This window comes from Rhinoderma darwinii, chromosome 4 (assembly GCF_050947455.1).
Source record: "Rhinoderma darwinii isolate aRhiDar2 chromosome 4, aRhiDar2.hap1, whole genome shotgun sequence".
In the NCBI taxonomy this organism is placed as follows: Eukaryota; Metazoa; Chordata; class Amphibia; order Anura; family Rhinodermatidae; genus Rhinoderma; species Rhinoderma darwinii.
The window spans coordinates 349,146,655-349,171,736 of NC_134690.1; the positions used below are offsets into that span (position 1 = coordinate 349,146,655).

Sequence of the window (25,082 nt, forward strand, 5' to 3'; positions counted from 1 at the left end):
TTTTTTAGTGTACATTATATACTCGATATATGTTGTGTTATCTCTGTCCTGATAGTCTTTATCCGGTGTGATAAGATAGATTTTATAAAATAAAGCAAATACTTAGCATGTACTTGTAGGTGTTTCACTTACCCAACACCTCAAATCATTTATTGAAAGTAGAGCAAGTGGTTCTTATGTAATATCAAAAGATTAATGTACAATTAAAGATCAATAGGTCAATCTTGACATTTTGCTGTTATTTATGAGCACATTCGTCATTGATAAGAATGTCAGTCAGAAATGTCTGATAAAGACAGGGACAGCCATTCATGAAATAAAGGCACATTGCCCCAGAGTCAGAATGTGAGTTCAAAAACACTTTTTTATTCCATGGATAAGACATATTTCGTGTCTTCCTGGTTAAATAATTTGTATTAGTACAAAATGAGTCCCTGACGTAAATTTATCTTCTTCACTAATTTGTCTCGAAGGACAGATCTCGGGGACTGTGGCTACACAGATTGTTCTGGTTTGTAGACTTGCAGCTCTTTGTACTTCTCCTTATTCTGCTCTCAGGAGACAAATTAGAAACTTGAGGAACATCATCTACTCACGTCATTTTATTTGTAAAATCAGAGAACAACTAGGTACATACCTACTCCAATTTAGTTGGCCTTTGTCTGATGAGCAGTTGTGACACAGTCCATACGTGGAGTATAAATTATATTTTAAAAAACAATACTTTAGGTAAAGCGTACCTCACAACTGTCAAGTATTGCAAAGGGGGACAACCGATGCGGCGCGCGCGTAGCTGGGGATTCTATATATGGACAGTGACGTCAGGGGCTCCCTCTAGGAGCGGAATCCCCGGCCAGAGCTTCGGCAACGCTCTACCTCGAGATTCCGCTCCAGGAGGAGCCCCTGACCTCACTGTCCATATAAATTGAAAGTGACGTCAAGGGCTTTCCCAAGACAGGAATCCTCGGCCAGAGAGATTGCATTGCTCTGGCCGGGGAGTCCATAGTTGAAAGCCCGGATTCACTGTCCATATATGGACAGTGACATCAAGGACTTTCCCGGGCTCTACGCTTAAAGTAGCACTGTGCCCGGAGAGCACTCGATTAGTGGACAGTGAATGCTGAAGCAGGGAGCTGATGGTTCTGAAGACGCAGATACAGTTGACACCGTGGTATACCACCAGTCGCCTGGGACAGCGGGACACCACCAGGAATCCGGGACTGTCCCGTTGAATCTGGGACGGTTGGGAGATATGGGTAAAGTGCTTTCTTAGATAGGATCTATTTCTTTTTAATAAATACCTTATGTATGCAGTGTTTTTTTATTTATTTTATTGTTTTCTTTGTAGCCTCATTATAGGATCAATGGTCTTAAGAATTATTTCCCAGTAACTGATTAAAGTGTAACTTATGAAATTCATTATCTTCATGCACTTTTACCTACATGTTTCAGGCTATTATTTTACTGGTGATGGAGCTTATAGGTCAAATGAAGGCTACTACCAGATAACAGGTCGAATGGATGATGTCATAAACATCGGTGGGCACAGACTTGGCACGGCAGAGATTGAAGATGCATTGGTATGTACCATATGACTTGAAATAGTTCTCCCGTAAGAAAAAATATAGGAAATTAAATTTTTTTATGTTAGTTATTTGTATATCCATAGAAAACTCTATGTAAAATTAAGGAATAGTGAGTTAAATATTCTTTATTCTTATTTTTTAAACAGTATTTCCAGAAATTAATGGACAAAATCTGGTACTTGATACCAGATTATTTCACACTCTGCAGACATAGAATAGTCAAGAATGTTTCTGCTGAGTGAGGGGAATGGAAGGGCTTAGTTTATTGTGGTTGACTTCCGGGAAGATTTAAGGGAGGGACCCCTTGAGTGAATTATTTTTATACACATACTGGAGTGTGGGAGGAAATCGGAGAACCCGGAAGAAACTCATGCAAACACAGGGAACCTAAATATTTAACAGGAAATGTAACTTTCCTCGTGTCTAGTATCTTTCACTGTAAGGGCTCATGCAGACGAGCGTGTATCACGTCCATGTGACGGCCATTAAAACAACGGCCGTCACACGGACTCGTTTATTTCAGTGGGGCCATTTACATAATGGTTGTTTCAACAGAGTGTGTGACGAGTCCGTGAAAAAATAGGACATGTCCTATTTTTTTGCGCTTCACGCATCCCTCTATAGACTCTAGTCTATGGAGGATGCGTGATAACGTGTCCCGCATGGGTGCACCTCGGACTTGAATAACTTCAGTTTTTCACGTTCAAGGTTTGCCACGTTCGTGTGAATGTAGCCTAACTTACATTATCGGAGGAAACACCTTCCCTTTTATTGACAGCTATTGCCTTGGCTTCGGTTTTTTCAATGCATTTGTCAACTCAAAATTACTGAAAAGATGGAGGAATCGGTTAATAGTACAAGGCATATGGTTTATAAGATGCAATATTGCCAGCGCACCTTTCTTTTTTACAAATAGTGCTCACTATCTCCAATGCTGTATATCATGCTTGGTTTATTCATGAATCAGGACTCTGCTCTGCCCTCTACAGTATGATTGACTGAGCTTCGTGAAATCTTGTGGATGCCAAAATCTTGAGCGTGTTCACTTTGTTCAGAGGCTCTGCTATACACAGGTTAATGGGGAGCCTTCGAACAAACTGAGCGTGCACTACATTTCCCATGGAGCCAACTATCCCTTGTAAAATGGCACAGGGGAGGGTCCCGAATGATGTATAGTGTTATCATAATTTACATACACTGAACAGACACTTTATAAGAGACACCCATCTAGTTGTGCATTGGACCTCCTTTTGGCTTTCAGAACCACAGCAATTCGTCGTGGTATTTATTCCACTAGGTGTTAAAATTGTTCTTCAGGAATATTGGCCCATGTGGACAGAATATGCTCAAACAAGATAGTTCGGTCACAATGCTTAGGTAAGCCCTACTGTTTAAACGTCCATCCGCAGGTATCAGAGGACCCAGGTTGTGCCAAGAAAATATTCCCCACATTATTACTTCACCAGCCTGAACTTCTACAACTGACAGGATGAGTTTATCGATTCATCCAGCTTGCACCAAATTCTGACCCACTTATGAGCGTGGTGCAACAGAAAAATTATATTTTAACATCATATGCCTTGTACTATTAGCTGATCCTCCACAAATACCCCATAAGCTAAAGTAAGGTTTACCTTGTAGGGTTTACATTTTTAAATTATAGATTAAATGGCAAAAATAAGGTTTTAAGGGTTGTCTCGTCATATGGGGGAATTGCGGCTGGGCATATAAATGTTGTATTACATGGTCGCCATTCAAATTAATGGGTTAGCCAGAACGGGAGCCGTAGATACTTCATGGTTTTTAACTCTTGCTCATATAGGGGGTCTTGAGTAAGACAACTCCGTAAAAGTAGAATCTCACTGATGTAAGGTGAACATTTTTTCAAAGCATTAAGGCCACCGGTTATTTTATAACCGGAAAATATAGATATATCTAGAAAAGTCTTGACTACTGATTACTGATATAACTTTTTCCTTATCCTTTTCCTGTTTTCCAAAACACTGCATGAGAAATGACACCTGTTGCCTGACCTGTAGAACCCTGGATATATTACATAATAGACAATCCATTAATATAGCTATACATGCTATATAGTATTGTGAAGAAGCGTATTATGTATTGGCAAATTCTACGTTCCTTATTACTTTTTTGGCAAAAAACATTCCCTATTTTTTAAATAAACATAAATATAATAAAGCATGGTCTGGGACAGATATACATTGCTGGTCCGTGTGGACACAACCCTTTTTAAAAGCCACTGCCACCCATGGACCACAACTTACGATATAGGATGTTTTATAGCGGTTTATATAGCAGATTACAGTTCTTATAGGGCCATATTGAAATTCTCGTAAACAGAGATTTTTATTTTTGACTCCTGCAGGGGCTCAACAAGTAAGTATGGGGTCCAACTCCACCATCCGTAGCAATAGTGTTTAGGGCATGAGAAGCTTATGAAAATGTTTGTCTCCGCTTCCCTTCTTTTGTCTCCCAATTTCCAACCACCACCCTCATCACCCATTGTGTTGAGTCAACACTGTTGACTAACTGCCCCACATTTCTAAACAGAGTTGTGCACCCATAACTGCTGTGCCAGATACCTTGGTAGGTATGGCCAAGGCCTCCTGTATGTCTTCAATGTGGCACTGATATTTGTATAAAGAAATAGTAAGAAATCAGGAAGCATGCTGACAATTCATCAATAGATCCCCCTTCAAATGACTTGGCATAAGCTATGAAGGATGGACTCCTATGCGTTCCCTCAAAAAAAGTTTATGCATTTGTGCCACTAATGGAAATGTTTTTTGTTTTGTTTTATCTAATCCATTTCTTAGGATGAACATCCCGATGTTCCAGAAACTGCAGTCATTGGTTTTCCCCATGACATCAAAGGAGAAGGTATAATGTCCTGAGCGTACTTGTAATATGAATGTTGTTCTTTGTCACTTGCTACTAATCTGTACCCAGAGGTAATTTGTGGTCTGAACTAATAAATTGCTATCTGATAATGATTTCTGTTGGTATTTTACGGCGTTTTATTTCAGTTTACACAAGATGTGTATGTTGCATTTAATGTAATTAATATTGTGACTGTTTTGCAATTCCAATGCATTAGCTAGATTGCATTATTTAAAGAGAAGGTGTCATGATTTATTAATCTTTTGTAATTATATTGCTTTTTATATTATGTAAACAAAAAATGTATTTATTTATGTTGTCACTTTCAACTTTTTAACCCCTTAAGGACACGGCCAATTTTGGCCTTGAGGACAGAGCAATTTTTTTTACATTTCCCCTCTTTGCATCCCGACGCTCATAACTCTTTTTTTTTTGTACGATGTAGTTGTATGAGACTTTGTTTTTTGTGGGACAAGTTGTACTTTATGTAGGTACCATTTTTTGGTACAAATACATTATCGTTTAATTTCTATAAATTTTTATTTTGGCGAAAATGCAGAAAAAAAGCAGTTGTGCTGCAGTTTTAATATTTATTTTTTTACACCATACACCGATCATCATAAATAATGTTATACATTTGTTGTACAGGTTGTTACGTGGCGATACCAAATATGTCTATATTTCATGTTTTGGGACTTATAGTTTAAAAAGTTTATTTATTATAAAAAAAATGTGTGTTTCTGTGTATTTTTTTTACTTTTTATTTATTTATTTATCATGAATTTATTTTTTACATTCATTTAACTTTTTTTTAATCCCATAAAGGGATTTATCATTTTGATTTTGTAACTGTAATGTACTGGCATAGATCTGTATGCCAGTGCATTGGTCTGTGTACTGATTGTACACAGGCAGTTGTTAGCGCTGGATGAATCGATAAACTCATCCTGTCAGTATGCCCTAACAACAGGAAATATGTTCAGACAGCCCTGGGGTCCTTCACTGGACCCTGGGCTGTCTGGCCATATGAGTTGTGGGCTTTGATCACGTCACAGTTATTTTCTGTGACGCGATCAAAGTGCAGTCCCCTCTCCTTGAACGCCGCGATCAGCTTTCATCGCGGCGTTCAAAGGGTTAACGGGGGAGAGAAGATGTTTCTCTCCTCTCCGCTGTCAGAGCGGTGCCGTGGCGGTGTATTACAGCCGTTGCCCCGCTCTCGATCGCGCGCACAGACGCGCACAGACTGCTGTCACGCAGGACGAGTATGCTCGTCCTAATGCGCAAAGTGCTTGCTGCTCAGGACGAGCATACTCGTCCTGTGTCGGCAACCAGTTAATATATTAATACTTTTACTTCTCTATGGGGGCTGCCATTTTTTTTTTTATCTCTGTATGTGTCGATTAACGACACATACTAAGATGCTATACGGCACATACAATCCCATAGAGAATGTGAACGGGAGCTGTTCCATTCTCAGAAGCGTGTGCTGTCAGTGTGTGAACTGCGCATGCGCAGTTCCCACACAGGCCAGAACAAAGATCGTTCATAGAGCGAAATCCGGCGCCATTTTCATGTGGAACGGAAGCTGCTGCCAGACAGTAAGATGACGACTTCCGGCCGCGGCTTCCGGCCATATGTTCAACGAAGCGAAGGCACAAGGAAGAGGAGCGTAGGGGGCAAGAACTTGCTAGATGAGCGGAGGCGGCAGGTAATTTATGTTAGTGTATGATGTGCGACTGTGTGATACTGTCTGCTGAGCTCCTACCACTGTGCAGTCACTCAGAAAATGGCGGCACACAGTGTAGGCGGTTTGAAGACATTCAAACCCCTCCCCCGCCTGGCACTAGCGTTGGCACTAGATTGTGTGAGGACACTAGAGAGTGTGTCCACCCCAAATTTGCAGCAGAAATCAATGAGGTTGCTTTACCACAGTGACCATGCTGCAATTTTGGGAACTGCTCCCTCTAGTGGCCAGCACGTGGAAATGTTATAAATTAGAATCTAATTTATAATATTTTCTGACTTGTGAAAAAATAAAAAATAAATAAAACTGTGTAATCAGTTATATACTAATTGTTTATCTGAAAAAAAAATTATTCTGGTCACACGTTCCCTTTAACCCCTTTAGGACACAGCCTGTTTTGGCCTTGTGGACACAGCCTATTTTTTCAAATCTGACGTGTCACTTTATGTAGTAATAACTCCAGAATGCTTTTACCTATCCAAGCGATTCTGAGATTGTTTTCTCGTGACATATTGTACTTTATGTTAGTGAAAAAATTTGGTCGATAAATTCAATATTTATTTGTGAAAAACTTCAAATTTTAGCAAAAATTAGCATTTTTCTAAATTTAAATGTATTTGCTTGTGAAACAGATAGTAATACCACACAAAATAGTTACTAGTTAACATCCCCACATGTCTACTTTATGTTTGCATCATTTTTTTTCACGTACTTTTATTTTTCTAGGACGTTACGAGGCTTAGAACTTTAGCAGCAATTTCTCATATTTTCAATAAAATTTCAAAAGGCTATTTTTTCAGGGACCAGTTCAGTTCTGAAGTGGCTTTGAGGGCCTTATATATTAGAAAGTCCCCATAAATCACCCCATTTTGAAAACTGTACCCTTCAAGGTATTCAAAACCACATTCAGAAAATATTTTAACCCTTTAGGCGTTTCACAGGAATTAAGGCAAAGTAGAGGTGAAATTTACAAATTTCTTTTTTTTTGCCGAAATTCATTTGTAATAAAAAAAAATCTGTAACACAGAAGGTTTTACCAGGGAAACGCAACTCAATATTTATTGCCCAAATTCTGCAGATTTTAGAAATATCCAACATGTGGCCCTAGTGTCCTAATGGACTGAAACACAGGCCTCAGAAGCAAAGGAGCACCTAGTGGATTTTGGGGCCTCCTTTTTTTAGGAATATATTTTAGGCACCATGTCAGGTTTGAGGAGGTCTTGTGGTACCTAAACAGCCGAAACCCCCCCAAAGTGACCCCATTTTGGAAACTACACCCCTCAAGGCATTTTTCTAGGGGTATAGTTAGCATATTGACCCCACAGTTTTTTTGCAGAATTTAGTGGAATTAGTCTGTGAAGATGAAAATCACCTATTTTTCTGTGGAAACATAGAATTTTTTCATTTTTACAAGGAATAAAGGAGAAAAAGCACCCCAAAATTTGTAAAGCAATTTCTCCCAATTACGGCAATACCCCATATGTGGTCGTAAACTGATGTTTGGACCCACAGCAGGGATCAGAAGGGAGGGAGCGCCTTTTGGATTTTGGAGCGCAGATTTTGCTGGATTGGTTTTCAGTGCCATGCCGGGTTTGCAACGCCCCGGAGCGACCAAAACAGTGGAAACCCGTCAAAAGTGACCCCATTTTGGAATCTACACCCCTCAAGGAATTTTTCTAGTGGTATAGTGAGCATTTTGGCCCCTCAGGATCTTTTTTAGAGCTAGGGTGACCAAAAAACAGCGATTTTGGCGCTTTAAATTCTTTATTTATTACAGCGTTCACCGTGCGCAATAAATTACGTTTTAATTTATTCTGCCGGTCGGTACGATTACGCCGATACCATATGTGTATAGTTTTTTTTAAGTTTTGCAGCGTTTGCACAATAAAATTAAGTTTCTATAAAATAATTTATTTTCTGGGACACGCTATTCTGAGCCGTAACTTTTTTATTTTTTCGTCAAAAAAGCTGTGGGAGGTCTTGTTTTTTGCAGGACGGGTTGTAGTTTTTATTGGTACCATTTTGGGGTAAATGCGACTTTTTGATCACTTTTTATTTTATATCTTGGGAGGGGTGGTGACCAAAAAATAGCGATGCTGACAGTTTTCCGTTTATTTTGTTTGCGGCGTTCACCGGGCGGAAAAATTAACATTATAGTTTCATAGATTGGGTCGTTACGAATGCGGCGATACCAAATATGTGTACTTTTTTTTAACGTTTTCATTTTTTCCCTATAATAAATGACTTATTATAGGAAAACAAAACCTTTTATTTTTACACTTTTATAAAACATTTTTATTAACATTTTTTTACTTTTTACACTTTATATTTTTGTTTATTAACTTTTCTTTTACTTTTTACACTTTCTTTTTTTGACCTGCAGCTCTGATCGCTGCTAGAATACATTACACTACCTAGGTAGTGTAATGTATTCCAACTGTCAGTGTGACGTCACAGTCACTCTGACAGTTGGTCTACGAGGATCAGCAGAGGCTGATCCTCATAGGCTGACATACATGGCAGACCTGGGGGCCGTTGTCTGGCCTCCGGGTGCCATCACAAGCATCAGAAGCCCCCACGATTGCATGGGGGCTGCTGATGCGCTACAAACCCGCTACATGCGGAGATCGCAATCGAGCCCCGCATGTAACGTGTTAATTGCCGAAATCAGCGGCGATGAGCCGCTGATCGGCAACACTGGAGAGTGTCAGCTGTCGGGGACAGCTGATCTCCAAGTTCCCGATGCACACTGTCGCCGACAGTGTGCATCGGGAACGGCACAGTGACTTTCTGTCACTCTGACAGGAAGCCTATCAGGACCAGCCGAAGGTTGGTCCTGATGGGCTTCCGTCCATGGCAGACCCGGAAGCCATTGTTTGGCTTCCGTTTGCCATACTAACTATCGGCAGACCCCGCAATTTCGGACGGGGGTCTGCCGATATGTTAGAAACCCCTAAAATTCGGCGATTGCACCCGATCGCCGAATTTAAGGCGTTAATGCGCCGAAATCAGCGGCAAAGGACCGCTGGCCGGCAAAAGGGGAGTGTCAGCTGTCGGCGACAGCTGACCTCCTGGTTCCCGGTGCACACTGCCGCCGACAGTGTGCACCGGGATTAACTCAGTAACTGTACGTCCTCGTGCGGGAAGTAACTTCCCGCAACGACGGACAGTTACGTCCTGGTGCGGATAGGGGTTAAGTCTGATTTAATGGATCAGTAACTCAGTAGAAGACGTGATAGAATTATAATTTCCGAAACTGTGTAAATTCAGTTAGCAGAGTTAATTTAGTTTTGTTCTTGGAATATCCACACTTGGTTATTTATAAATGTTATATAAATGTAGTTTAATAGGTAACTTAGAAGGGTGCTCACAAAAAGACTCATAAAAGCAATAGGGGCCCAAGGCCAAGCGTTAGTCTAAGTGCCAAATCACTTTTCAATAGCAATGTGTGTTTAATGTCATCATGGGTTGAATATTAAAGCGGATCTGTCAGCTCTTCTGACACGTCGGTTTTAGTAAATACTTGTATTCTCCATATAATAACAATTCTTGGGCACCTATGGCATATCCCATCAGGCACCACTAACTATGCTCTCGTAGGACATTGTTATGAAAAATTTCTGTACCAGGCTCAGGGTGATGTGCTTATGATGGGTGGCTCCCCTCTGTCTTCCCCAGCTCTGCTGTATGTGATTGACAGACATGGATAGGGAGACACACTATATGGACAAAAGTATTGGGACACCCACACATTATACCTACAGGATCTTTTATGACATCCCATTGTAAACCCATAGGCATTAATATGGAGTTGGTCCCTCCTTTGCAGCTAAAACTGCTTCCACTCTTCTGGGAAGGTTTTGTATGAGAATTTGATGTGTTTCTATGAGAATTTTGCCCATTCATCCAGAACAGCATTTGTGAGGTCAGGCACTGATGTTGGACAAGGGGTCCTGTCTCGCAATCCCCATCCTAGTTCATCCCAAAGGTGCTCGATGGGGTTGAGCTCAGGGCTTTGTGCGGACCAGTCAAGTTCTTTCACACCAAACTCACCCAAACCATGTCTTTATGGACCTTGTTGTGTGACTGGAGCACAGTCATGCTGGAGCAGAAAAGGGCCTTACAAAACTGGTCCCACAAAATTAGAAGTATACAATTGTCCAAAATGTCTTGGTGTGCTGAAGAATTAAGATTTCCCTTCACTGGAACTAAGGGCCTATGCCAACCCCTGAAAAACAACCCCATCGCATTATGCCTCCTCCACCAAACTTTACAGTTGGCACAATGCAAGCCGTAAAAACTAAACCTAAAAAACAATGGAGGAATCCTAGTTTTTTCCAATTTCACCCCAAAATAATTTTTTTTCAATTTCCCAGTACATTATATGGTACTTTAAATGTTGCCAGTTGAAACTACAACTCGTCCCGGAAAAAAAATAAGCACTCACACCACTCTATTGACGGAAAAGTAAAAAAGTTATGGCTCTTGGAAGACGAGAAGTGAAAAACGAAGATGAAAAATCAAAAAATGTCTCAGTCCTGAAAGAGTTAAAAAATAAAATAAAAATCTACAGCTGAGGACATGAATGTACTATGTTATTGTTAACTCAGCACTCCACTTATCAATTTTACATAACCGTGTCAGTCAAAACATGTATGATGCTGGCCTCTGAAATCATCTCAAGGGCAGTTCAATGAGTTTTTACCATGACTCATATATGGGGTCATTTAGTGTATTAATACATGAAAACTCCTCATAGAAGACTATCTAAGCTAATGAGTAACCCTCATAAAAGTACCTATGTTATATAATCCAAGTCACTTCTGCAGAATGACTGTCATAAATAATTATTTTACCCACTTCAATAGATTTTTTACTTGTCTTTCTAACTACTTGGCAAATAGAATAGTGGGGAATATTACAGCATTAAATGCAATAGTGCAGAATATAATAGGACTTACAAAAACAATCCTTTCCATATGGTTCGCTTTTATAAGACGTCACAGGCTTTAAAACGCAACAAAATTCGTTAGAACTGAGTGTGCGCCAAAGAACACAACTTCTGTTGAGGTGAGAAGTCTGTTAATGTTTCATCTAAATCATGCGAGTGTTTGATAATTGATCTCACATTTACTGCGCAGTGCACTTACCTTACACAGCTCATAGTTTCTGCCATTAACATAGAGTTTATTGCACTAAGCACTTGTGTAGGATCATTTACTCAGCTAAGAATAGTATGCCAAATTGTATCTGGGTATGGTTGGATTTACAAGCCTAGGATGTATTTGTATTCTGCCATAGGCAAAAGTGAATAAAGTTGTGCTATTTTTGGCCACCCCTATCTCATTTGGCCATAAACCAGGTGTAAAAATTCATAACTTTGCAAAGCATGATTCAAATATTTCAGCTCCTGCTTACACAAAGTATTTTTACTATTTTTGCACTGTGGGTTTAAAATATTCACAAAATGTATCATTCTCACTGTCCTGCGGCATAGTTCCACTGTATTTCATTCACATTTGTATTGATTGCTATGAGGAGTGTGATATTTCTTTAGAATTTCTTTGGGGTTTTATGGAGTTTGCTTCTAGGGTAGCCCCAGTCTGCCCATAAGGCAGTCTCTAACCTGAGTTAGCAGAGCAGGCAAGGATGGGACCTTGGCAGGAATCAGAAGAGGTCTACCAGAATCGGTGTCAGGGGTGTAGTCAAAGTCAGAACCAGAATATAGATCCAGAGCATTACAATCGAAGATGGGAGATGAAGCTAGACGTGGTACCAGGACTCAAAAACCGACTTAAATGTCAGGAACCAGGAAAGAACTAGACACAGGATGGGAGTCAGAACTAAAAGTAGCCAAGCCACAGAAGAGACACAGGACAAGGAAAAAGAAAGCCACAGGAACAGAATCAACACTTGGAACACGCAGGCGAGAATAGTCACAGAAGAGTCACTGGGGACTCATTAGAACATATCTCAATAATCCTCCAACATCTGGAAATCAAAAATAGGTGTCCCCTCCTGCAGTGGGACACAGGGAATGGGTAAATATACATTTTCCACATGCTCCTTTTTCAGTAGACACAAAGCTACAGATGCCCCCATGCCAATATACCAACAACAAATGTGCTCATAACAGTGTGCCAATCACAGATCACCAAAAATTCCCCTAAAAAAGTTACACTGCCCATCCGCATAATTCTGAAAGTGCCAACCAGTTTACTTGCTTCTTCCACACTCCTGTATAGACTGGATACGTGTTCAAAACTACTTGAGCTTGATGAGCACAGACATGTTGAGATCAAAGGGTTTCAGGTGTCTGCATCTCAGATGTCATGTTCGAACGTCGGAAATTAAGAGGTGATTGGATAAGGTGAAGAAAGTAGTACAAATAAATTACTGGATTTGGGCACTACAGACCGCTGAGAAAAGTGTACTGTACCACTTGATGCAAGGGTTACCACTCTAGGCCATATGTGCTGAGGACTGTTTTTCTACCCCTAGGACAACCAGTTATTATCTTTAACCTGGGTTCAAGAAATAGCACTCATTTTAAGCAGCTATGAAGCTATATTTTGGTCACAGAGTCACCCAGGCTTCACATAAGTGCAGAGTCCCTGTCCTTTCCCTCTTTATCCTCTCCTCACTAGCTTCTCATTGTACTTATTCTAATCTGTCAGATGAGACGTGAAAGACTAGAAACAAGATATTTATTTTTCTACTTCAAAAGCATCCTGAGGAACACCCCCATGGTTTATAGCAATAACGGGGATCTACATTAAGGATATCAATAGTACCATAATAGTTCATATTCCTATTCTTACATACAAATAGAAACTTTTTTTTTTGTGCTATATTGTAATAAAAGCCAAGGTGTGGATGATTGGCAGGATTCCCGTTACCCATTAAGTCTTTTCATATGTGTCCGATTCTCCGGAGCATTGAAGTTTACGATTTACTGAGTAAATAAATGATATCATGGAGTTAGAGCAGAGAATAAGCATTGTCTCTGACCAAAGTCTTTTACACGCAATTAATTTTAATAAGAATGACAGCACAAATTATCAATAAAATGGTTATCAGTCTGATCATCTTCCAATTTCAGTTTGAATAAGTTTTCCCTGCCTGTCTCAATCTGTGTCTTTGAGGCCAGCCACATATCAGAATTGCCACATCAGAATTGCTGAGCCTCCGTTGAAGTTGGCAGTGACATGCTGAGACTTACAATCACCGTCTAATTGTGTGATTAGAAAGTCTACCAGTAGGGATTGTAGCAATAAAAAATATGAACACACAGGTCACTTAAAGAGGCTCTGTCACCAGATTTTGCAACCCCTATCTCCTATTGCAGCAGATCGGCGCTGCAATGTAGATTACAGTAACGTTTTTATTTTTTAAAAACGAGCATTTTTGGCCAAGTTATGACCATTTTTGTATTTATGCAAATGAGGCTTGCAAAAGTCCAACTGGGCGTGTATTGTGTGCGTACATCGGGGCGTTTTGACTACTTTTACTAGCTGGGCGTTCTGACGAGAAGTATCATCCACTTCTCTTCAGAACGCCCAGCTTCTGGCAGTGCAGACACACAGCGTGTTCTCCAGAGATCACGCTGTGACGTCACTCACTTCCTGCCCCAGGTCCTGCATCGTGTCGGCCACATCGGCACCAGAGGCTACAGTTGATTCTGCAGCAGCATCAGCGTTTGCGGGTAAGTAGCTACATCGACTTACCTGCAAACGCCGATGCTGCTGCAGAATCAACTGTAGCCTCTGGTGCCGATGTGTCCTCGCTCGTCCGACACGATGCAGTACCTGGGGCAGGAAGTGAGTGACGTCACAGCGTGATCTCTCGAGAACACGCTGTGTGTCTGCACTGCCAGAAGCTGGGCGTTCTGAAGAGAAGTGGATGATACTTCTCGTCAGAACGCCCAGCTAGTAAAAGTAGTCAAAACGCCCCGATGTACGCACACAATACACGCCCAGTTGGACTTTTGCAAGCCTCATTTGCATAAATACAAAAATGGTCATAACTTGGCCAAAAATGCTCGTTTTAAAAAAATAAAAACGTTACTGTAATCTACATTGCAGCGCCGATCTGCTGCAATAGCAGATAGGGGTTGCAAAATCTGGTGACAGAGCCTCTTTAAGTTGGGGCTACATGGAGACTTTTTGTAGAATGACTTTTGAGTGACAGCTTCAGTCCACAAGAGTTCACCAAGTTGTATGTAACCCATAGTATTCCTCTAGACTGCAGCTGTAGTCATTAGTTAAAATTGGGGAGTCATGCTACAAGTTTCCATGTAACCCCAGCCTTATAGGAAATCTGTCCTTTGAAATACCCTAATACACACAAAACTAGTGACTAAAACTCCTTGAAGTGCCAAGTAAAATGTGCCACAAAGAGTTTCTAAGTAGTGTCAAAGAATGTCACATGATTCATTTTGGAAGTGCTGACTGGCCTGTGTGGGATCACTGACGGAAGCCATCTGACAAGTTTATTAGCAAACCTAGCATCTTTTATTCTGGACCCCATTCAATTTTTGAGGGAAGGGGTAGATGCTTTTTACAGATACATTTATTTAAAGAGGTCTTTCTTTTTCCTTTATTATCCAAAAATTATTACTTCGAAATATGCTAATTTCAATATCATTATTCATATAAGAGACTGCCCTTGTATCGCCTGGAATAGACCACCAACACAACATTTTTGGAAGACTGGACTGTGTTTCAATGTGTACCAAACTTAATAAAAAATGCAGAACACTGCTTGTACTTTATCATTGTGTCTTAGGAGGCGGTGCTATAAAGCCATTTATAGATTATCTAGATTATACTATAAATGCCAAATCTTGTACATCTTGGCCACAGTGCACAATTAATGTATTTATTGTCTCTTCATCTTTCAGCTGCATTTGCTTTTGTTGTATTGAAAGAAAGTGTTACAGTCACTGAGCAAGTTATAAAAGAGGATCTGAAGTCCATAGTAGCCACCAAAATAGCAAAGTATGCCGTACCTGATCATATCCTGGTAAGTGATATTTTACAAAGGAAATTTTCTGGTCTTGTGAAGCTTATGCTTCAAGGCTATGTACACCTTTTTATAAGCAACTTTCAGAATCACTTTTATTATTTATTTATTTTTTTACTTTTTAAGATAAAGTTTCTATGCATCCGGCAAACAGACGCTGCATTGTCCTGTCTCTGCCGATTCTGTCAATTCAGCCACACGCACGATACAGCTAATAATAGTAACATATAAGTTCATAATTGAACTGACGGAATCAGCTGAGACAGAACGATACAGCTTCTATGTAAACCGGATGCGTAGAAGCTGTATCTTAATAAGTAAAAAAAAAAGTGACTTTTAAAGTTGCTTAAACACTAAATACATTTATTTATTTAAAAAAAAATGCTAACAAAGGTGTACATAGCCTTTAAATTGGTTTTATGAGATTACAAAAAACAGCTTGCGTTAGCTTATTTAAGAAATGGCGCCACTCTTGTCCATAGGCTGTGTCTGGTGTTCAGCCTCCGTAAAGTGAGCACATAGCCCATAGACAAGAGTGGAGCAGTTCCTGGGGAAATCAATCATATTTTTCTAATCTCAAACAACCTTTTTAACATAGCTACAATACGTAAATGTTAAAAAGGGTTTTTTTTCGCCCTCCTGTAAAACTTTTTTTTTTTCTTATCTGGTTTTAAATTTTCTCATCTGCACTGACCAAATCAGTTTTTATCGCATTGATGAGATGTCTCATTTATGTCATTGACGTGTCATGTCCGCAAAAAAAGTTAAATTGCTATTATACTGGATTTCTGCATTCCCCCTGATTCCAGCTTCGGACAATACCTACTTATTAGAAGAGTCACTTGACAATAAACTGTCCCCTTACTAGGATCCCCAGTGATCAGCTGTTATCTGTAGGGATAGAACCTACAAAGAGATCCTCCATTAATACAATAGGGGCTCTTAACAAAAGTGTATAGCCAAAACAAAAGGTGCAACGCCCAACATATGAAATCGGTATCAAATGTATTACACATATACAGATATTTACATATATACAATACACATGCACAAACAGAGAAAATAAGGGTGCATAGAATGACACAGCCCTTAACACTTCAAAGAACATGAAGCTCTCCCTAAATACCAGTACTAATATAAAGCACAGTGCACATGACTGGGGCATAGAATTAGTAAAATCACAAAACATGCACCATAGTATTACAATAACCACAATATACAGACACCGCTATAGTGAGGCTACAGAGGCAGGGGCTTGCAAGTATTGAAGAGGTATTTCAAGAATCGATCATTCTCACCTACCCACAGGATAGGTGATAATTGTCTGATCGCTGGCAACCCCCACCCCACCAATTGCAGAAATGGGAGTACCGAATCGCCTGTCCCTCCTCACTGCTCAACCGCAGTAAGGTGGACATTAAATGGATCGGCGGTTGAGAATGAGCGCTGCTGCTCCATTCAAAGGCTATGGTAATGACAGACACCGCCGAGTACAGCACATGGCTGTTTCCATCAGTCCCAAAGACATTGACTGGATCGCTGGGCGCATACTGTACAGCAGCTCCTTTCATTTTCCTTCTCACTGCTGTAGGTGCAGTGAGGGAAAAACGGTTTTCAGGACTCACGTTCTCGCAATCAGTAGGGGTCCCAGCAGTGGAGCTCCCAGCATTCACCTATTCTGTGGATAGGTGATAATTGTCAATTCTAGTAGAACCAGTGGCGTAACTACCGCAGCGGCCGCTACGGGGCTCGCGGCATGAGGGGGCCGTGTCGCCCGCCGGCACGGGCCCCCACCATGGCCGGAGGCTCCGCTAGCAGCCGCTATGGCTGCTACAGCGGGACGCCACTGAACACTACGGCAGAGCAGGGAGGTATCTCCCTTCTCTGCCATTAAACAAAAGACATGTATCCCCTATCCACAGGATAGGGGATACATGTGTGATCGCTGGCATTGATAGGGAGAACGGGGGACCGAAAGTCCCCTGAAGTTCTCCATCACAAACCTCGGACTTCTGGGGTCTGTGTCTGCAGCTCCGTAGAAATGAATGGAGCACCGGTCGCGCTTGTGTGCATGCGTGACCAGCGCTCCTTTCATTTTTATTGAGCTGCGCAGACGCCGGAAGTCAGAAGTTAGTCATGGAGAACTTCGGGGGACTTTCGGTCCCCCGTTCTCCCTATCGCTGCCAGCGATCACACATGTATCCCCTATCCTGTGGACAGGGGATACATGTCTTTTGTAGGACACACTGTAGGTCGGATGTTTTTGGGGGGTTGGGGCTGCATGGCGTTACCTACAGGGGGGGCTGTATGGCGTTCTCTACAGTGGGGGCTGTATGGCGTTAGCGCCATACAGCCCCCTCTGTAGAGAACGCCATACAGCCCCCTCTGTAGATAACGCCATACAGCCCCCCCTGTAGGTAACGCCATACAGCCCCCCCTGTAGGTAACGCCATACAGCCCCCTCTGTAGATATCTACAGAGGGGGCTGTATGGAGTTTTCTACAGAGGGGGCTGTATGGCGCTATCTACAGAGGGGGCTGTATGGAGTTATCTACAGAGGGGGCTGTATGGAGTTAACTCCATACAGCCCCCTCTGTAGATAACTCCATACAGCCCCCTCTGTAGATAGCGCCATACAGCCCCCTCTGTAGAGAACGCCATACAGCCCCCTCTGTAGAGAACGCCATACAGCCCCCTATGTAGAGAACGCCATACAGCCCCCTATGTAGAGAACGCCATACAGCCCCCTCTGTAGATAACGCCATACAGCCCCCTCTGTAGATAACGCCATACAGCCCCCACTGTAGATAACGGCATACAGCCCCCACTGTAGATAACGGCATACAGCCCCCACTGTAGAGAACGCCATACAGCCCCCCCTGTAGATAAGGCCATACAGCCCCCTTTGTAGATATCTACAAAGGGGGCTGTATTGCGTTATCTACAGGGGGACTCTGTATGGCGTTATCTACAGGGGGTCTGTATGGCGTTCTCTACAGGGGGGGCTGTATGGCGTTCTCTACAGAGGGGGCTTTATGGTGCTATCTACAGGGGGCTGTGTGGCGTTCTCTACAGAGGGGGCTGTATGGCGTTCTCTACAGAGGGGGCTGTATGGAGTTATCTACAGGGGAGGCTGTATGGCGTTATCTACAGGGGGGCTGTATGGCGTTATCTACAGGGGGGCTGTATGGCGTTATCTACAGGGGGGCTGTATGGCGTTATCTACAGAGGGGGCTGTATGGCGTTATCTACAGAGGGGGCTGTATGGAGTTATCTACAGAGGGGGCTGTATGGCGTTATCTACAGAGGGGGCTGTATGGCGTTATCTACAGGGGGGCTGTATGGCGTTATCTACAGGGGGAGCTGTATGGCGTTATCTACAGGGGGGCTGTATGGCGTTATCTACAGAGGGGGCTGTATGGCGTTATCTACAGGGGGGCTGTATGGCGTTCTCTATAGGGGGGGCTGTAAAAAAGGCACTATCTACAAGGGGGGGGGGTTGTGTGACACCCAGGGGAGGGGGGCCCCAGTCAAAAGTTTGCTATGGGGCCCAGTCTTTCCTAGTTACGCCCCTGAGTAGAACCTCTCTAAACATAAATAAGCACATACAGATATAAAGAAGAGTATTCTCCAGCCACTGTAGCAATACCGCTAAAAGTAATAAAGTTATAATACGTCCTAATGTGAGATAGAGGCAGGCTCACCTACGCATGTATTGATCTCATTAAGCTGAAAGACCTATAAAGTGACATATGAATCCGTGTCTTACCCCTAAACATAGTGTCAGTTCTAGTATTCATGGAGTAAACAAAAATCCTTGCATTTCACTGGTACTCAGGAGGCAGTGGAATATAATATGAGGTGGGAGACAAGGACGATGTGGATCCAGCGGAGCTGTAGATAAAACGGAACTTGTTCCAAGTTTAATGGGCAATTTTCTTAAAAAGATTCAGGAGCAATCCAGACGATGTCCTGAGGTGCTTAGGAGAGATGTGCGGGATTTTTAGGGAGCCTACGCGTTTCAAACGCTTCCTGCGTTCTTAATCATGGCTGTATGATTAAGAACGCAGGAAGCGTTTGAAACGCGTAGGCTCCCTAAAAATCCCGCACATCTCTCCTAAGCACCTCAGGACATCGTCTGGATTGCTCCTGAATCTTTTTAAGAAAATTGCCCATTAAACTTGGAACAAGTTCCGTTTTATCTACAGCTCCGCTGGATCCACATCGTCCTTGTCTCCCATTCAGTACATCGCGTGCCGACGCGAGGATCCGTGCGGCATTTGAAGTGCAAAGTCTACACACAAAAGGTGAGCTGGAGGTTTCGTCTCCCCCTCTTGTTTCCATAATATGAGGTGCATATATATATATATATATATATATATATATATATATATATATATATATATATATATATATATATATACTGTGTGAAAGTTTTAGGCAGTTGTGGAAAAGTGCTGCAACGTAAGAATGCTTTTAAAAAATGGAAGTGTTAATAGTTTTTCTTTTATTAATTAACAAAATGCAAAGTGAATGAACAGAAGAGAAATCTAAATCAAATCAATATTTGGTGTGACCACTCTTTGCCTTCAAAACAGCATCTATTCTTCTAGGTACACTTACACACACTTTTTGAAGGAACTCTGCAGGGAGGTTATTCCAAACGTTTTGGAAAACTAACCACAAAGCTTCTGTGGATGTAGGATTCCTCAAATCTTTCTGTCTCTTCATGTAATCCCAGACACACTCGATGATGTCGAGATCAGGGCTCTGTGGGGGTCATATCATCACTTCCAGGGCTCCTTGTTCTTCTTTACGCTGCTGAGGAATGCGTCGCTAGAAATGTTTTTTTTTGTTTTTTTTTCAGTTGAACAACTAGTATTTAAGTGATTACACATTGTGATTGTGCAGTGAAAGAAGCTGGGCTGGAACAATGAGAAGTGTAGGACACTGATTGGTCACTGATTGGTCAGCGTCATACACTCCTCTGTACAACACCCAGTTGGTAAAAAGTAAAAACACGCCCAGTTGTCCATTGAAAAACTCATTAGCATAAATCTAAAGTAGCTCATAACTTGCTCAAAAATGATCGTTTTTCAAAATAAAAACCACTGCTGTTATCTACATTACAGCGCCAATCAGATTCTGTAGGAGATAGTCAAGTTATAATCTGGTGACAGAGCCTCTTTAAAGAGGCTCTGTCACCAGATTTTGCAACCCCTATCTGCTATTGCCGTGTTCTCGAGAGATCACGCTGTGACGTCACTCACAGGTCCTGCATCGTGTCAGACGAGCGAGGACACATCGGGACGGCACCAGAGGCTACAGATGATTCTGCAGCAGCATCAGTGTTTGCAGGTAAGTCGATGTAGCTACTTACCTGCTGATGCTGCTGCAGAATCAACTGTAGCCTCTGGTACCGATGTGTCCTCGCTCGTCCGACACGATGCAGGACCTGTGAGTGACGACATAGCGTGATCTCTCGAGAACACGGCTGTGTCTGCACTGCCAGAAGCTGGGCGTTCTGGGCGTTCTGGGCGTTCTGAAGAGAAGTGGATGATACTTCTCGTCAGAACGCCCAGCTAGTAAAAGAAGTAAAAACGCCCCGATGTACACACATAATACACACCCAGTTGTACTTTTACTTTTCAACACGCCCAGTTGTACTTTTGCAAGCCTCATTTGCATAAATACAAAAATGGTCATAACTTGGCCAAAAATGCTCGTTTTTTAAAAATAAAAACGTTACTGTAATCTACATTGCAGCGCCGATCTGCTGCAATAGCAGATAGGGGTTGCAAAATCTGGTGACAGAGCCTCTTTAAGCATTAAAGGGAATGTGTTGCCAGCAAAACTTTTTTTTTTTTTTTAGTTAAACAGTTAGTGTATAGGTGATTAAACATTGTTCTAATTTTTTTTATTTTTTTCACGAGTCAGGAAATATTATAAATTGGATTCAATTTATAATATTTCCCAGCACTGGTCACTAGATGGAGCAATTCCCAAAATTGCAGCATTGCATGTGGTAAAGCAACCACATTGCTTTATGCTGCAAAATTGGGAAAAAATCCCTCGCTCTAGTGAGCTCTCAGAATCCCCCCCTCCTTTATCCTGGCTAGTGCCGGGAGAAACGAGGGGTTTGAACGGTCTAACCTCCTACACTGTGTGTCGCCATTTTTTGAGCTAACACACAGTGTAGAAGGTTAACATACAGTAGTAAACACACACTGAAACACGAACATACATAGAAATAACTTACCTGCTTCAGTCGCCGCCGCTCCCTCGGGTCCGTCCGCTCCGTCTGCTGCCGCTGCTCCATGTGCACAAGTCCGGAAGCCGCGACCGGAAGTAGTAATCTTACTGTCCGGCCGCGACTTCCGGTCCACAGGAAAATGGCGCCGGACGGTGCGCATTTCAAATTGGACTGTGTGGTAGCGGCGCATGCGCCGTTCCCACACACACGGCGTACACCAAAGTGGATGGAACGGGCCCCGTTCGCATTCCCTATGGGACTGGAGCTGCCGTATTCCATGTCTGTATGTGTCGTTAATCGACACATACAGAAATGGAAAAAAAATGGCAGCCCCCATAGGGAAGAAAAAGTGTAAAAATAGAAAAAAGTAAATCACAAACACACAAATAAATATAAACGTTTTTAATAAAACCCTAACATAAAACTGATATTAAAAAAAAAAGTTTGGTGACACTGTTCCTTTAAGTTATTACTGTTCAAAGCAGTGGGTTGCCTGTGTAATGCCAGGCAGGTCCTCCAGAGTGATAGATGCTCTTTGGATCTGCTCTCCACGTCTATTAATGCCGAATTCACTAAAAGGGTATATTAAAATGGGTTTTAATAAAATAAAGGCTAGATGACAGCATTACTCAACGACATTGCAAGTGGCAGCATAATATGAAATAATTTGATATATTTACATATATTTTTTTTTATATGGAATATTTTTATAGCCTGGAATTGTCATTTTTGTCTTTGTATGATGAAATGCTAGACTAGTAATCACATGTAACATGCGCTCTCTCTCTCTCTCCATCAGATGGTTAAGCGACTTCCAAAAACACGTTCAGGAAAAATAATGAGGCGCGTGCTGAGGAAAATTGCCACTGGCCACACAGAAGATCTGGGAGATATAACCACACTAGAGGATCCTAGCATTATTAAAGAAATACTGGAGGCATATCAGAAGTACAAGACACAAGAGGCTGCCAAATAACTGTGATAACTGTTAACATCGGATATAATTAACAGGAATATAGATTAAATCTCATTTTAAACAACAAATAGATCAAATCACCTTCCGTCTTAGAATTTTTGCAGAATCTTAATTGTGCAGATATTCTGTATAATAGATCATTGATAAACTATAGGACCTTTTACAAAGTTCTAATTCATTTAGAAAAATGTGACGTGCCAAATTGATTCCTATATGTCTAGAAACAAAAAAAAGAAAACATTTTGGGCTGTTAGTTATGTTTTATCACTGATAACATACAGTATGTACTGTCTATTCTGTTATACAGTTATCACCAGCTACACTTCCAATTCATTGCACCAATACAGCCATATATACTAGTGACCAGATTTAAAGAGACAATGGTGACAATGCAGGATTTCCACCTCAGGAGCCTGTAGGCACAAAGTGCTCTATGGTAAAGGCCCTTTACCATAGGGTGAATAGACAGCCTTTTTCCGATCAGCGGCCTGTGTAAAAGGTCCAAGCGATCAGTCGACTCATTTGTCGACCAATCTCATCTTTTATACAGTCCTAATAATCATCATTGTTGGCAGTAAAAAATGTGTTGTTGACAATGAAGCAAACTGTATGGGGACGAATGATTTTGTTCGTCCCCATACAGTACGATGACTGCTCCATGCTAATGGAGCTACATAAGTGCTGATCAACGTGCGATATGGTGGATCGGCAAAAAAAATATGCCAGTAGCCTGAAACATGGTGAAATGAAGGTAGACAAGGTGATTGCTATAGGGCCCATATCATATTGCCTCATCCTACTTCTTAATGAGTAGTGTGAACTTGCACAAGGCTCTCTCTCCAATGACACACCCCATTAGCAAAAAAAGGGAAAGTAGCCCAAGGGCCACAAGTTCCTTTTGTCCTGCAAAAGTTAAATAGGATTAACAGCAAGCACCAGACTTTCCCGTTTCGAGGATGGCCTGGTGACATGAAACAGCACCACTCCTTTATGTCCGTCCTTGGCTAGTAGCATGGTTACTTAAACTTTTACTAGAAATAGCTGAGCACTGGACAAATAAGAATTATTTTATGAGCATAGAGCTACAGTTTGTCACATGTATATAGGTGGACCATGTGTCTTTTTCCTGCAGGACTGCCCATAGGCACATGCATCAAATTTAATGGGTATCATTTATATAACGTGACTTTGGTAAAAGGGTGCAGAAATCATGGATCCATAGATACTTTACACAATGTATGAAGAATATGTCACCCTTTTTAAAAATTTCGGGACACCTAAATCTCTTATTCAAGCTATTCACAGTTGTACATTAAAAAAACATTTATTAATAAAAATAAAGTTTTTATGTCCATATGAGATACAGAACCTTAACGATCTATGCACGTAATCTTATGTTGGAAGTAGTCAAAAAATTTCCGTACTTCCCCCTAAAATTTGAACTGTCTTTTCTTTTCACTTTCCTGGGAACACCCAAAGAGAATTTCCACTCAAAATGTAAAATGGACACCTACTAATAAATCAGAAGTTGGAGTGAATGATAAATATGGATGTTTGTGGTCTGTTTTGCTGCAGCGGTAATTATTGCAAAAGTGATAACAGGAAGTGCAGCCATATTAGTTTTTAGAAACTTACAAATAACATTCAAGGCAGCATGTTCTATTAATAAAAAGTGACAGTTTTGACCATCCGTTTTTAAGAAGCTAATTCAAAGGTGAAAACCAATTTGGCTGCACTTCAAGTTGTCACTTTTGGAAAAATGGCCGCCGCAACGAAAAAAAACAAACGCCTTTATCTCTGTTTGTAAAATGAGCAGACTTACCAATCTTTAACTATTGCTTTAAACTGTCATTTACTAAGATATGGCCGGTTTTACATTTTGGCTGGAAACCCTCTTTAAGAAAATTCATAATGACAACAGTGCATGGCTTAATAAAAAAAAAAGCACAACTTCCAAGAGTTTCAAATTCAGAGAACCTCCTGGAGTGACTACCTAGAGGTAAAAAGAGAAATTATCTTTTTTTCTCTTTTTTTATGTGTATAATATGCTAAAATTATTTTTTTTGCTGTTTTAGCACAATTGTGGATAAGCAGGTCAAAAAGTTCAGTTAAAATAAATGTTTCCATAAACTGTAAATTTGTATGCGTTGTATTTCTAATTACCTTAGTTCTGTTTTTGAAGTGACTTTACTTTGTGCACAGGGGCACAATCAGAATGGAAACATTGCCACAAGATTGGAAGTATACAATTGTCTGAAATGTCTTTGTATGCTGTAGCAATAACATTACCCTTCACTGCAGATAAGTTCAGCCCGAACCCTGAAAAGCAGTCCTAGACAATTATTCCTCCTCCACCAAATTTTAGAGTGGACATAATGCGATAACGGTACCTACCGGAATACATAATCTGCCAAACCCAGATTCATTCATCAGACTGCCAGATAGTGAACATGATTCAGCACTCCAGAGAACACATTTCCGCTGCTCCAGAGTCCAGTCACGGCGTGCTTTAAACCATTCAAGCCGATACTTGGCATTGGGCATGGTTATATTAGGCTTTTGTGCAGTTACTCAACCTTGGAAACCCATTTCATGAAG

At 41.3% G+C, this 25,082-nt stretch overlaps 1 protein-coding gene across 2 annotated transcripts in view; it reads left to right on the forward strand.

Annotated features, from left to right (window-relative positions):
- ACSS1 (acyl-CoA synthetase short chain family member 1) overlaps positions 1 to 24,585 on the forward strand; it is a 94,052-nt gene extending 69,467 nt beyond the window's left edge. For both annotated transcript variants that reach the window (XM_075862931.1, XM_075862932.1), the window contains exons 12-15: positions 1,453 to 1,580; positions 4,424 to 4,487; positions 15,134 to 15,255; positions 22,308 to 24,585. In XM_075862931.1, the coding sequence (XP_075719046.1) occupies positions 1,453 to 1,580; positions 4,424 to 4,487; positions 15,134 to 15,255; positions 22,308 to 22,484 (491 nt within the window). In that variant the 3' untranslated portion in view covers positions 22,485 to 24,585. The remainder of the gene's footprint in view (positions 1 to 1,452; positions 1,581 to 4,423; positions 4,488 to 15,133; positions 15,256 to 22,307) is intronic.
- Positions 24,586 to 25,082: the final 497 nt, after the last annotated feature.